Raw genomic sequence first — 15461 nt, forward strand, 5'->3', positions numbered from 1 at the left:
TCTGTAGTTTTACTGTATATATATATATATATATATATATATATATATATATATATATATATATATATATATATATATATATATACATATATATATATATATACATATATATATATACAAACATACATATATATATATATATATATATATATATATATATATATATATATATATATATATATATATATATATATATATACATACATATATATATATATATGTATATATGCAATTTGGCAAGACCTGTATCTGAGCTATGTTATGTAAATACCGGCATATTTGTTTTTATCTCCAGTGGATGAACAGCTTCATGAAGTGCAGGAACATGTGTGCTAGTTTCAACAGTGGATAAAATGGTTAAATAGCTTGACTGATAGCCAGTGCTCTCTTTTATTACCGTGGGGGTGCAAAGCTGTGAGACAGGGTGGATGATGTCCTTGGGGGGAGTAACGGTGTACTGGTGTATATATGATCTTTAGAACCTTGGGAAATTTTAAAAGGTTTTGGGGTTTTGGAATGTTCATGCATGAAAGAGAAACGGCTTTGATATTCTCAACCGTCTTGGCCTTGACTGAGTCTTAAGCCCTGTCCACGCGATCGAGCATGGCCGACGGGCAAACAGTGATACCAAACCACATTAGTTAGTAAGAATGAGGGTTAAAGACATCAGAAGCGGGAAAACCACAGACAGGGATCTGGCATCATACAGTGTTGCCAGATCCCTGTCTTTAGTTTTCCCGCTTCTGACGTCATCAACCCCCATTTTCACTAACTATTGTGGCCTGCTATCACTGTTTGCCCGTCAGGCACGCTCGATCGTGTAGACAGGGCTTTAGACAGAATCATATTGGTCATGGATTCTAAAGGTCTTTGAAGAATTTTGATTGTCTTCGGGGCTTGATATTTTCATAAAAAAGAAATGGCTTTGGTATTTTCAACCGACTGAGTCTTGACTGAGTCTTAGACAGAATCATATTGGTCATGGATTCTAAAGGTCTTTGAATAATTTTGATTGTCTTCGGGTCTTGGAATTTTTATGAAAAAGAAACGGCTTTGGTATTTTCTACTGACTGAGTCTTGACTGACTCTTAGACAGAATCATATTGGTCATTGACTCTAGGAGTCTTTAAGAACTTTTGATGTTCTCAGGGTCTTCGTGATAAAGACATGTTCTTGGCTTTTTAATGAAAAAAGGAAAAAGGTTTGATGTTTTCAACCATGTTAGTCTTGATAAGTGAATCCTATTGGTCATGGACTCTAGGGGTCTTTGAGGAATTTTGATAGTCGTGGGGTCTTCGAAATAATTTGATCTTTGGGTTTTTGGTTTACAATATCTTGGGCTTACCAATTATATATCACGATGGTCTTACATCTTAAAGATATATTGAAAATTCTTACCGAATTTACGCCAGTATCCACAATTATTTTGGCTAAAGATGTCCAATACCATTTAAAAATATATTAGAAATTTTCATCTGCATCACTAAAATTTTTACTTGGATCCATGAAAGCTAGGTTTGCACCCAAAAATATAATGTTGACCATTTAATATTTAATTTGAACCCCTAAACCTTTGATGGATATCCCTGATATTTGACAGTGATATCTGAAATTTTTACCCGAGCCCATGAAATTCTAATTTTGACCCAGGTTGTTTTAGACTCGTGAAATTTATATTTTGACCATTGAAATTTAAACCCGTCTCTTAGAAACTTTTGTTCTACACCTAAGACATCTTTACATGAGACGCTGAAATTTTTAACTTTTATGCCTTACATTCTGTCCCCAAACCCCTCAAAATTTAACCCAACCTTAAAAATTTAACATGGACACCTGAAGACTTGACCAGAACCCATGAAAATTTTACTTGGACAGCTGAAAGTTTAACTTGAACCCCTGCAAATTTAACCAAAATCCCTGAGATTAAACTCTTACCCCTGAAAATTTAACTCGTACCACTGAAAAATTGACCCAAAGCGCTGAAAATTTAACCTGGGCGCCTGAAAACTTGACCCAAACCCCTAAAAATTTACCTGAACCCTGAAAATTTAACCTGGTCACTTAATAATCTAACCCAACCCCTGATAATTTAACGTAAATTTGAAAATTTAACCTGAACCCTCAATAATTTAATCCGAACCCTTGAATATCTAACCCAGATCCCTTAACGAGTCACCCTAACACCCAAATAACAGAATTAATTGACAAAAACCACAGTTACTCCCATTGAGAACACATTCCCTCTCCCACCAGTGTGTGAGACTGAAGTGATTGCTTCGAACTGTTTCAATGAAGAGTTAACATTTTTCACTGCCCGGCGTGACTTAAAAAAATCTTGTGATGTAGCAAAATCTTTCAAGACCACATAAATCCTAGTTTTGTTATTTATTAAAAAGTTCTCATTAATACCTATCTAATGAATAGCAACTTCATAGGTTTTGGTTGATTTTAAAAGATGTTTACCCTTTTCAAATTTTGACTGAGTCATCAACGGCAGTGAAAGGGTTAAATTAAGCAACAATACAACGGCGACTGTGGATAAGTTTTGGTTGATTTTAAAAGATGTTTACCCTTTACAAATTTTGACCGAGCTACCAACGGCAGTGAAAGGGTTATTTAAGCAACAATACAACAGCGACTGTGAGCGGCACTTGTCGAAAACATATCCGTTTGACGCCAACGTGAAAAATACCTGACCGTATCACGTCTGAGTAACATACATGTATCTACTATGTATATAAGTTTTGCATAGTGGTATTCGCGATAAATAAACAGTCACTGCTCTTTCAGTTATAATGATTGCTAAAAATCGTCTGGAAATAAGATTCTGATGCTGAAAGATAAGCCCTGTCAGAGAATGCAAATCATGTTGATGTTAAAAAATGCTGGTGAATATTTATCCCGTCTTGCTTAGCAATTCCCAGAAGGCCCCCCGCCCCAAAATATACCATTAAATTTGTAAATGACAGTAAGAGAGAAAAGAAATGTAAGGTAAAATGTACAAAAATAAAGATGGCTTAAAACATCGCCTTGAACGACACCTTATCCTAACCTCTTAATATTTTCTTTTCATTGAAGTTTTGTTTTCTTGATGTTCGTGCTTTTTAGGGTGTCTCCCTCGGTCGTTATTCCTTTCTTTGTTCTCTGTTTTCACTGTTTCTTGTATAATCTTCACTCCCAGGATCTCTAACATCCTTTAATTCACTTCTATTAGCTTTTCCTCACCTCGTTCCTCCTGTGTTTTCCTTTACCTCATCACCATTATCATCTTCCACTTCCCTATTCCCTCTCTCTGCTTCACTTCCTCCATCTTCACAACCCAAAACACAACCACAACAACGCACAATTCTTCTTTTTCTTCACTCCATCCTTATCTACACAACCTTCGACCTCTTCTTTCTTCTTTGTTGAGTCGACCTCAGCTACAGCCAGAGAGACACGGGCGCGTAGCTTCCAGCAAAGGCATCTTCACACGGAGCGTTTTCACAAGATGTCCGCCTCCATTATGCTCTCGTCCTCGTCCACGTCGCGGTTCAGGTACCCTCCCACCAAGTCGTCTATCCTCTGGGAGGAGACGCCCCTGGGGTGTGCCACTTTAGCCACCAAATCCTCCTCCGTCAGCATGACGCCGGCTTTGATGGGTCTGGCTGCCACTATCGTTTTGCCCAGCTGAGGACAGAGAAGGCTTAGGAATATGTTGTCATATATGAAGAAGGCTTAAAACTATTCAATTCAAGCGTTGATAACCGTGGGTGTTGCCATGCCAGTTTACATCAATCAATTAACTTCTGGAATTTCTTCACATGCTGCATATGGCAGTTGAATTTCGAAATATAGTCTTGTGTTAAAGCTAGTTCATGCCATTTGGAATTTTATCATGAGATGAGCATTGCACTTTATAAAAGAAATCCTTATATGTCCAGGAAATTACTCTACGTCAGTTGTGGCTAGTTTTTTAAATCTGAAATTTTGTCATAGGGCAATAACAATGCATGACTTGAAATATAATAATAGTATAAGACTTGAGGAATTCCATTCTTATGTTGAAGGTATGATAAGATCTAAATTTTCACCGTACTTGACTTGAGGTGCTTTATGTGTGTAGGTTCATGTTTGAAATCTGACATTTAGTTGCATGTGGGTGTGATGACGATTTTGTGCATCCAAAGGCACAAATATACTGCATTCTCCACATATTATTTACAACAGAGTATTGGAAGCCTTAATACTGATCTTTATCAAGAACAAATACATAGGAAAAACTCTTTTGGTATTTGCCAAAAAGGAATAGTCTGTGAGTGCACCGTGAGCAGTTTATCAACAATAACTGAATTCACATTGATAAACAATAAATTATACTTCTGGAAAGTATATAATAAAATTCTACACACAGCCAAACATATCTGCACTTATTATGCTTTCCTCCAGCAATTAAAAAAGGGACTGTATGAGCCTCTTAAGAATAACTATTAGCCTTGCCACAATTTAAGCCATGACCTTCACTTAGTTAAGACTATCATCATCGATATAAAAAGCAGTCACGCTATTTGGTAAATAACTCAGGGAGTCCAGATGGTACAACTCTAACATCTCTAACATGATAAAAAATCCAATATAAAATATAGCAATACTGAGATCCTACCTTTTCAAGCTGGCTCAAAAATGAAAACCTTAACTGACCTTCATGTGGCAAGACTCCTCCGAGGGTTGAAAGGCCTTGAGAGGGCTTCCTAGGGCAGCTTCCACGCATCGAATGGCCTTCACCATTTCGCGGAGGTCATGGGGCTCCAGTGAACAGGAGTGGTCGCTGCCCTTCCAGCTCTTGTTGAGGGTCAAGTGGCGTTCTACCACCTGGAAGAAGAATAGGGTGTCAACACTTTGTTGCAACAACAATAATGATAATATTAATGATTAGCAAATATGACTTTCTTTGGTGATAAATCCTTACAAATAAATCTACTTATTTTGACTAAAGGCTTTTTTTCAACAGGGGCAGGGATATTGAAATCACTAAGGTCTTTACTGGCTGTCTAAGCAAGAACCTGAGTCACATGTAAGGTGGGCACTCTAAGTTCGACCGAACACCGAGGTTTTTTTTATATATTTTTTTTTTTGAGGATAAAAGATGGTATTCTTGAATGATCCCATGTACATACCATGGGCCAATTTTTGTGGCATCATCATTGTACAAATGGAATCCCTTTGTACAAGTGATCATTTGATAATCCAGGTAATAGTTGCTAGATTCCATGCCTTTCTTATTGACTGTGGCCACCTGCAGTCAACTACCTACCAGTTACATATTTCACAGCTTAGTTCAAGAGAGATTGAGATTGATTGATTTCTGGCCTTTCAATTGGGAGTTTAGGTCAATAACCACTAGACCACAAGGACATACTGTATATATATATATATATATATATATATATATATATATATATATATATATATATATATATATGATATATACATACATACATACATATATATATATATATATATATATATAATATATATATATATATATATATATATATATATATATATATAATGGCAACAGTTAATTTGCAGACCAGGGTTTTTGTGGAGTGTCTGAACAAGGTACTGAATAAAATATATTAGAATAACCGTTCCATAGTACATAATTGAACATAAGAGAGCGGCTGTGAAAATCATACGCGTATAATGTCAACTTTGTATGCAGGGTAAGAATATGATCGAATTTTCAAGGGAGAAAGTAAGACGCATGTCATAACTCAAGTGTTACGGAACCACATGTCAGTAGTTTGAAAGTAAAGGGAAATGGCAGTACATATAGCTACCAAAAAATCTTATGACATCAACAAAGTTCCAGTTTCATCAGAATAAATGTTCACCAGAACATCAGCCGGGCAATCCTAACCCCACAATGTGGTGCCCAATTACAGCAGTGATCTCCCCAGTCAACATCTTAAACTCATGGTCCTGGCCTGGGATCGATTTACTGTTATGCGAATACTAGGCGACCACGTTACCTCTTTACTAACCAGGAGCAGAGGGGAAATATACTCGGGATATTGAAAAAGTATAGAATAATTATCAGGTTTTATAAAGTGAAGTGCGAGAGTTTATAGAATTGAGAGAGTGACTGGGTTAGTGCCAAACTGGATGGGGGAAAAGTGTATTATGTCTAGGGGTGCTTTAAAGATATTCAAGGATAGAACACTGGGAGAAGTCGGGGAAAGGTCAGTAGATGTGGTGTGTGGAATCATTGATATTTACAGGTACAAGTAATGTATAACTGACTGTGGATAGCAAAGAGAAACAGCTGGAACTTGTTGCAGAGTTTCAAAGTGCTTGCAAGAGGAGAAACTTGTAAATGTAAACAATGCCGTGGAGGATGAAGGAATCCTGAAAGCTGGATCAATGAATGTTAGTATGAATGTTGGAAGAAAGGAAGTAGATGATTCGTATAATCCTTTGAGAAGAAATACATTAGATGATTGTAGGATTAAAGGAATGTATAGTCATAATAAACAACAAGGGCAGTGAAGTCTAAAAGAAAGATTGGTTAAGTGACTTGGGCTGATTATGGAAACCAAAGTGGGAACTATGAAGAAACTGTTGAGCCAAATCTCCTTTCTGGTAGTGAAGTAGGTTTGCCTAATAATAATGAAAGAAAAGGAGTTGAAACAGTTAAGATGAAGCTATGCTTAGTATACACATTGTAAGGAGTACTAGCTCATGGCTAGTACAGTGGTAACGCGTTCGACTTGCATTCGCATGGCGGCAGATCGATCCCCTCTTCAGACCGTGAGTTTAAGCTGTTTACTTGGAAGGTTACTGCTTTGATTGTGCAAAACAGTGGGTCTGGCATTCTGGTAAGCGTCTCTTCAGATGAAATTGGAACTGAAACCACACACCTTTAACATTTAGTGGGAAAAAAGGTGATAATTGTGTACATAACTTGAAGAGATATTGAAAGGCTGGATCAGAGTATCTTCAGCTGGTTTATTCATGTTGAAAAAACTAGTGATGATAAATTGATGAAAAAAATATAATTCACAAATTTAAGGAGGAAAAAGACCAAGTGAGGGTTAAAAAATTGTGTTGGAAAATAAGATCTTAATATTTAGGAAACAAAAAAGCATAAAGATTGAGGTAAATAACACTGCGTGTAGTGTACTTCTGACAAGACTTGTCCAAGTTTATGAATGTCATGTTTTGAAAGTTTGGTACATATAGTTTCCATTAATAATGCAGCATTTGAAATACAGTATATAATTATTCATAGGTGTCATCTCCTATCCAGAGGGCAAAGTATGGCAAGTGACGCATCTATGGAGTGAAACTGCTATCCCTACACCCTGTCCCATAACTACCAAAAGGGCTTATATGTCAAGAGTGAACTTGTACTCACCCTAGCACCACGAGCAACGGCAGCTACAGTAATGTGTATGCCCAATTCGTGCCCCGAGTACCCTATATGGGCGTGTGAGAATACTTGAGCGTACGTATCCAGGACCCTCAGGTTAACGTGCTCCGGGGGCGTGGGGTACGCAGACGTGCACTGGAGGATCACCAGGGGCGTGGGAGGTTCCGTGGCAGAGCTCAACTCGTCGTACACCTTCGAGATCCAGGCGATGTCTGACATGCCTGCAAGATTATCAATGGGTTTTTATAAATGAAAATGAAATACGTGTTTGAATAAAATGGTAATGACGTCATAGATTTGTTGATGACATCATTACTTGGTCATTTCTGATTGGTTACTTTCTTGAATTCTTAATATATGATATAATCTGATTCTGATTTTGAATATGTATGAGAGAGAGAGAGAGAGAGAGAGAGAGAGAGAGAGATAGAAGCTGTTCTCCACTTAAACCAAACGGAATAACAGAAAATCATTTATATCATATGCCTAAAAAAAATGAAAGTTATGTTCTCTGAACCAGAAAACATGACCACGTATTTAATTAAAAAAGTGAATTCATATATTCATAATAGAATCAAGCTTATGAAATTGCTAAGTCATTTTATCTTATGAACTTGAAAAATACTTTGATTATAAAGGTGGAAAATAACAATAAAAATACACTTCCTAAGCGAGTCTATGAACAAGTCCACTTACCTCGTTATGAGAGAGAGAGAGAGAGAGAGAGAGAGAGAGAGAGAGAGATATTCACAAAACGATAGAATTATTTCTTACACAGGAGATAAAAGGAGAGAAATGTTTCTCCCAACATGAAATAATCATCTTCAAGAAGCTTACTGAGAGAGAGAGAGAGAGAGAGAGAGAGAGAGAGAGAGAGAGAGACTATTCACTAAATAAATATAGGATTACTACTTACACAGGCGATAAAAAGAGAGAAATGTTTCTCCAAACATGTAATAATGTAATAATCAACTTCAAGAACCTTACTAAGACATTGAGTGAGAGAGAGAGAGAGAGAGAGAGAGAGAGAGAGAGAGCATTACTAAATCCAAAGGGTAATTTTTAGGCAAGAAGAAACACTAAAATGTGGATTTGGGAAAATATCGAATATCTCAATCTAGACAGAAAATGAATTAATAAATGCAACAGAAGTATCTAATAACCTATCCGGTGGTGGAAGAGCTGACATGGGGGATATACAACACACTAGACTTAGTTTATATAGTCTAACTAAACTAAGAATATCAAATTAATTAATTTTTCGAGACTTGCAAGCATTAGCCTAATATTTGGCCATGTGTGGTTATAAGATTGACTAACTAATGGTATCAATGGGTATAAAATTAACTAATTTGTGGACATCTTTGGTTACAAGTCTAGCTAATTTGTGGATAACAGTCAGTGAATATTTGTGGATTCCAGTCAAAGTAATCTGTGGATGTATTTTGGTTACCACTCAAAAATAATCTGGATTTATTTGGTAAAAATTCACACTACTCTGCAGTTGTCAGTTGAACTAATCTGTGGATACATTTGGTTACCAGTTGAACTAATCTGTGGATGTTAGTGAACTATTCAGAGATTGTCTGCTGAACTAATCTGTGGATACATTTGGTTACCATTCGAACTAATCTGTGGATGTCAGTGAACTATTCTGATTATGTCAGCTGAACTAATCTGTGGATAATTTGGTTACCATTTGAACTAATCTGTGGATGTTAGTGAACTATTCTGATTATGTCAGCTGAACTAATCTGTGGATACATTTGGTTACCATTCGAACTAATCTGTGGATACATTTGGTTACCATTCGAACTAATCTGTGGATACATTTGGTTACCATTCGAACTAATCTGTGGATACATTTGGTTACCATTCGAACTAATCTGTGGATACATTTGGTTACCATTCGAACTAATCTGTGGATGTCAGTGAACTATTCTGATTATGTCAGTTGAACTAATCTGTGGATACATTTGGTTACCATTCGAACTAATCTGTGGATGTCAGTAAACTATTCTGATTATGTCAGCTGAACTAATCTGTGGATACATTTGGTTACCATTCGAACTAATCTGTGGATACATTTGGTTACCATTCGAACTAATCTGTGGATGTTAGTGAACTATTCTGAGAATGTCAGCTGAACTAATCTGTGGATACATTTGGTTACCATTGGAACTAATCTGTGGGGTGTTAGTGAACTATTCTGAGAATGTCAGCTGAACTAATCTGTGGATACATTTGGTTACCATTCGAACTAATCTGTTGATGTTAGTGAACTATTCTGAGAATGTCAGCTGAACTAATCTGTGGATACATTTGCTTACCATTCGAACTAATCTGTGGATACATTTGGTTACCAGTTGAACTAATCTGTGGATGTAAGTGAACTATTCTGTGCATGTCAGCTGAACTAATCTGTGGATATAGTTGGTTACTAGTGGAACTAAACTGTGGATGTCAGTGACCTAACCTGTGGATATCTTTGGCTACACCATGAGCTATAATAACCTCAGGATATCCGTATACTTTGGTTACAAAACGAGCTATAATAACCTCAGGATATCCGTATACTAATGTTACTGTTCTTAAAAAATATATTTCAATTGCTCATTACTTCCCTTTGAACTTATATATTTCCTTATTTCCTTTCCTCACTGGGCTATTTTTCCCTGTTGGAGCCCTTGGCCTTGTGGAATTCTGCTTTTGCAAGTAGGGTTGTAGCTTAGCTGCTACTACTACTACTAATACTACTATAATTTTACCTGTTGGAGGCCTTGGGCTTGTGGCATCCTGCTTTTCCAAGTAGGGTTGTAGCTTAGCTACTATCACTACTATTAGTACTATAATTTTCTCTGTTGGAGTCCTTGGTCTTGTGGAATCCTGCTTTTACAAGTAGGGTTGTAGCTTAGCTGCTGCTGCTACTACTACTACTACTATAATTTTCCCTGTTAGAGGCCTTGGGCTTGTGGAATCCTGCTTTTGCAAGTAGGGTTGTAGCTTAGCTACTACTACTACTACTACTACTACTACTACTAATAATAATAATAATAATAATAATAATAATAATAATAATAATAATAATAAGTCGAACTAACCTGTAGATATGACAAGAGGCTTCCCGGTAGCTGCAGCCACCCTAAGGAGAGGCATGTTGTGAACGTCCCCAGAACCCACTTTTAAAAAAGGCACTTCCAAGTCGGTCAGAAATAACACCGATGGCTGAAAGAGAAAAAGTTTTGTGAAGCTGAAAATGGCTGTAACATTTATCTAAGGCTTTAGTGAGGCTCCAAGGTTCTGGTGCATTCGTTAGTATTGGTAACGCCATCTGAATAAATACTTTTATTTTTAGAGAAAGCGGTATTTAGATTTTCATAATCTTCTTTTGTTTACTAAAATCTCTCCATCCCATGCTTATCCTACTTTTAATTTCGGTCTCATGTGCTTGGTTAAACACTTATTGTCTGTGCTAAGTAGCTATACAGTATTTTATTAATATCTGGAGGTTTGTTCATAACTCGTATTTGTTTTTTGCATTTTCAATAAATATTAACTTAGTTTTAACTCATATTCATGTTAATTCTATACATTTCAGTTTTCTCTATTTAAATCTTCTATCATCTTTTGCAATTCCTTCCATGATTCACTAAACACAAATATGTCAAATGCAAATCTTAAGTTGTTAAAGCAATATTTATATTTATATAAAAGGATGAGATTACTGTAATACAGTAATACTAATAAAAGGATTATGGAAGTTGGGATTACTGTAATATTACAGTAACACCAAAAAAGGATAGGGAAGTTGGGATTACTGTAATATTACAGTAATACCAATAAAAGGATAAGGGAACTTGGGATTACAGTAATACTAATAAAAGGATTATGGAAGTTGGGATTACTGTAATATTACATTAATACCAAAAAAGGATTAGGGAAGTTGGGATTACTGTAATATTACATTAATACCAAAAAGGGATGAGGGAAGTTGAGATTACTGTAATATTACAGTAATACCAAAACAAAAAAGGTTTAGGGAAGTGGGGATTACTGTAATATTACAGTAATACCAAAAAAGGATTATAGAAGTTGGGATTACTGTAATATTACAGTAATACCAAAAAAGGATTAGGGAAGTTGGGATTACTGTAATATTACAGTAATACCAAAAAGGGATTAAAGAAGTGGGGATTACTGTAATATTACAATACCAAAAAGGGATTAAAGAAGTGGGGATTACTGTAATATTACAATACCAAAAAGGGATTAAAGAAGTGGGGATTACTGTAATATTACAATACCAAAAAGGGATTAAAGAAGTGGGGATTACTGTAATATTACAGTAATACCAAAAAAGGATTATAGAAGTTGGGATTACTGTAATATTACAGTAATACCAAAGAAGGATTAGGGAAGTTGGGATTACTGTAATATTACAGTAATACCAAAAAGGGATTAAAGAAGTGGGGATTACTGTAATATTACAATACCAAAAAGGGATTAAAGAAGTGGGGATTACTGTAATATTACAATACCAAAAAGGGATTAAAGAAGTGGGGATTACTGTAATATTACAATAATACCAAAAATGGATTAAAGAAGTGGGGATTACTGTAATATTACAATACCAAAAAAAATGATTATGGAAGCTGGGATTACTGTAATATTACACTAATACCAAAAAAGAATTAGAGAATTTGGGATTACTGTAATATTACAATACAAAAAAAAAAAGGATTATGGAAGCTGGGATTACTGTAATATTACACTAATACCAAAAAAGAATTAGAGAATTTGGGATTACTGTAATATTACAGTAGCACAAATGAATGTTAAGGGAAGTAGGGGATTGCTCTAATCTTTAAGGAGGGTTATTCAACTTCAAAAAATGTTAATGGGATTGAAAATTAAAATGACACAATAAGGGTATGATGGGAATTTAGGGTTACTATCAGTGGGACAAAATCCAATAAAAGAAAAAAAAAAGTCATTTTAGAATCTGTAGTTGACTCACTTCAAAAGGAAAATTCTAATTTAAAAAAAAAAAAAAAAAAAATTGGATTAGGAAAGTTGAAAATACTTAAAGATAAATAGGATTTACCAATATAAAAATTACATAAACACCAAAAAAAAAAAAAAAAAAAAAAAAAAAAAAAAAAAAAAAAAAAAAAAATTACGGAGTAGAGAAGTTCCAAGACTATGAATGTCCAACAAGGATTACTGATGTTAAAAATACGATGTTCGAATGACATTAAAGCATATAAAGGATACCTCAGTTTTATTTCCCTTTCTGAGAGGGGATACCTTAATGTGGTGAAAGGGGTTGTGCATCGCCATGATCAGCAAAGCTGTACTAGTCAGGGACACCCATACTAGGTTGGTTTGCTGTAAGCAAGCAGGCAAATATATCCCACTATCACCAATCCACAGTGGCCAGCCCCCAGACTTGAATTGGCATGTCTGAGGCCTTTGTCCTGTAGTGGACTAGAAATGACTGCATTTGTTGTGTTTGTTATTGTTTTAGTTTTATTCAATTACACGTTAGAATGTTCATTCTAAAGAGAATTGAGAGAAATTGATGAAAAGCTGAGAGATAAACAATCAGGATTTCGAAAAAGGTAGAAGTTGTACTGACCAAATTTTAATTTTAGGTCTTTTTGTACAGCAATGTGCAGAATATAGAAATTGCTAGTGCTATTGGTAAACAAACATATTAAAAATAAATTATAATTTAAATTTAATAGACTAAAAACCTTCAACATTTAAAAGATGAAAATTTAAAATTCACCATTACTAAAAATTATAAAATCCGCATTTTATCTAATATGGCGTAATTGGATAGATAGGAATATGGAAATTTTAGATCATAAAGTCCAGCGCTGGGTCTGGGAGGCTATTCACTCCTAAGGTACAACTGGGGAGGAAAACTTCGCATCTGAAGATGAAAGTTAAAAGAAGTTGAACAGCAAGATAGAGGAAACGGAAGCGCAAACTGGCGTAAATTAAAAGGCTAAAAAGGGGGTTCAAAAAGGAGGAAACGATAACCCTTAATGCCTACAGTGTTTCGCGTGAGGCGCACTGTTGGCGCTATCCACCTACGGAATACAATGTAAAATTTAAATAAAATATATAATGAAAAATAAAATAAAATTAAATAAATAAATTATATAATACAAAATTAAATAAAATTAGATAAATTATATAATAAAAAATTAAATAAGATTAAATAAATTATATAATACAAAATTAAATAAAATTAAATAAATTATATAATACAAAATTAAATAAAATTAAATAAATTATATAACACAAAATTAAATTAAATAAATCATATAATACAAAATTAAATAAAATCAAATAAATAAATTATATAATAAAAAATTAAATAAAATCAAATAAATAAATTATATAATAAAAAATAAAATAAAATAAAACTAAATTAATAAATTAGATAAAACACTGAAAATAAAATAAAATAAAACTAAATTAATAAATAAAAAACACTGAAAATAAAACCAACCTTAAATTTCAGACCAAATAAGACCAAATCTATTCAAACATCTCCCTTCATGTCCGTCTCATCTTCCCCCAAAACGTAATAAGTGGTTTCCTCAATCAAAGACGCCTCTCTTAATTAGAACGTTTATCGAAACCTGCTCTCTCTCTCTCTCTCTCTCTCTCTCTCTCTCTCTCTCTCTCTCTCCCCAATCAGCTGTTTCCGATATGACTTCCTTTTCGGGTTCTTGTGATTGGGGGTACACAACACCAGGTGTCTTTTGCTGCCTCCGGAAAATTATGAAAGAGGGGAGGGGAGGGGGGAGTTGAGCAGAAGGGGAGGGAATTGAGGGGAAAGAGAGGAATTTGAGTCGAATAGGAGGGAGTTGAGGGGAAGGGAAACGAGTTGAGAGAAATGGTAGGGAGTTGAGGGGAAGGGGAAAGAACTGAGGGAAAGGGAAGGGAATTGAGTGGAAGGGGATGGAGCTGGGAAAAGTGGAGGGGAGTTTAGGGAGCTGAGGGGTAGCAGCAGAGAGGAAGTGGAAGGGGAACTTGTTGAGAGGAAGGGTAGGGAGTAGGGGGAAGGAGGAGTTGAAGGGAGAGAATTGAGGGGATGGGAAGGGAATTAAGTGGAATGGGAGGGAATTGAGTGGAATGGGAGGGAGTTGGGGGAGGGAGTTGGGGGAGGGAAGGGTGAGGAAATAAGTTGAGGGGAAGGAGAGGAGAAAGGAGTTGACGGGAAGGGGAGTGATTTGAAAGGAGTGAAGGGGGTCCATTACTATTTTGGAAAATAGCTTTATTGGTTGGTTTACGTCGTGACGTCAAAGGTCATGGGCATTCATTATTCTAAAGCTGAATTGAGGATGAATCCCCCATTGCAGAATTACTTCAAAATATAGCTATATCGAGAATGAAGCAACATTGCAGAGCACTTCAAAAAGTAGCTGAATTGAGGATGAATCTCCAATGCAGATCACTTCATAAAGGAGCTAAAGGATGAATCCCCATTACAAAACACTATAAAAAGCAACAGATGAATACCCATAAAAATACTTCAAAAGCAGCTTAATTGAAGATGAATCGCATTTGCAGAACACTTCATAGAGTAACTGAATTGAGGATGAATCCCCATTGCAGAACACTTCAAAAAGTAGCTGAATTGAGGATGAATCCCCATTGCAGAACACTTCAAAAAGTAGCTGATTTGAGGATGAATCCCCATTGTCGAACACTTCACAAAGTAGCTGATTTGAGGATGAATCCCCATTGTCGAACACTTCAAAAAGTAGCTGATTTGAGGATGAATCCCCATTGTCGAACACTTCAAAAAGTAGCTGATTTGAGGATGAATCCCCATTGTCGAACACTTCAAAAAGTAGCTGATTTGAGGATGAATCCCCATTGTCGAACACTTCAAAAAGTAGCTGATTTGAGGATGAATCCCCATTGTCGAACACTTCAAAAAGTAGCTGATTTGAGGATGAATCCCCATTGTCGAACACTTCAAAAAGTAGCTGATTTGAGGATGAATCCCCATTGTCGAACACTT

The 15461-nt window shown here is 35.6% G+C and overlaps 1 protein-coding gene across 4 annotated transcripts in view; it reads right to left on the reverse strand.

Moving 5' to 3' along the window:
* Positions 1–215: 215 nt before the first annotated feature.
* NANS (N-acetylneuraminic acid synthase) overlaps positions 216–15461 on the reverse strand; it is a 39421-nt gene continuing 24175 nt past the window's right edge. For all 4 annotated transcript variants that reach the window (XM_068352824.1, XM_068352822.1, XM_068352823.1 and 1 more), the window contains exons 4-7: positions 10516–10639; positions 7400–7635; positions 4681–4851; positions 216–3669 (exon numbers count right to left, since the gene is read on the reverse strand). In XM_068352824.1, the coding sequence (XP_068208925.1) occupies positions 3484–3669; positions 4681–4851; positions 7400–7635; positions 10516–10639 (717 nt within the window). In that variant the 3' untranslated portion in view covers positions 216–3483. The remainder of the gene's footprint in view (positions 3670–4680; positions 4852–7399; positions 7636–10515; positions 10640–15461) is intronic.

Source organism: Palaemon carinicauda, chromosome 29, assembly GCF_036898095.1.
Source record: "Palaemon carinicauda isolate YSFRI2023 chromosome 29, ASM3689809v2, whole genome shotgun sequence".
Classification (NCBI taxonomy): Eukaryota; Metazoa; Arthropoda; class Malacostraca; order Decapoda; family Palaemonidae; genus Palaemon; species Palaemon carinicauda.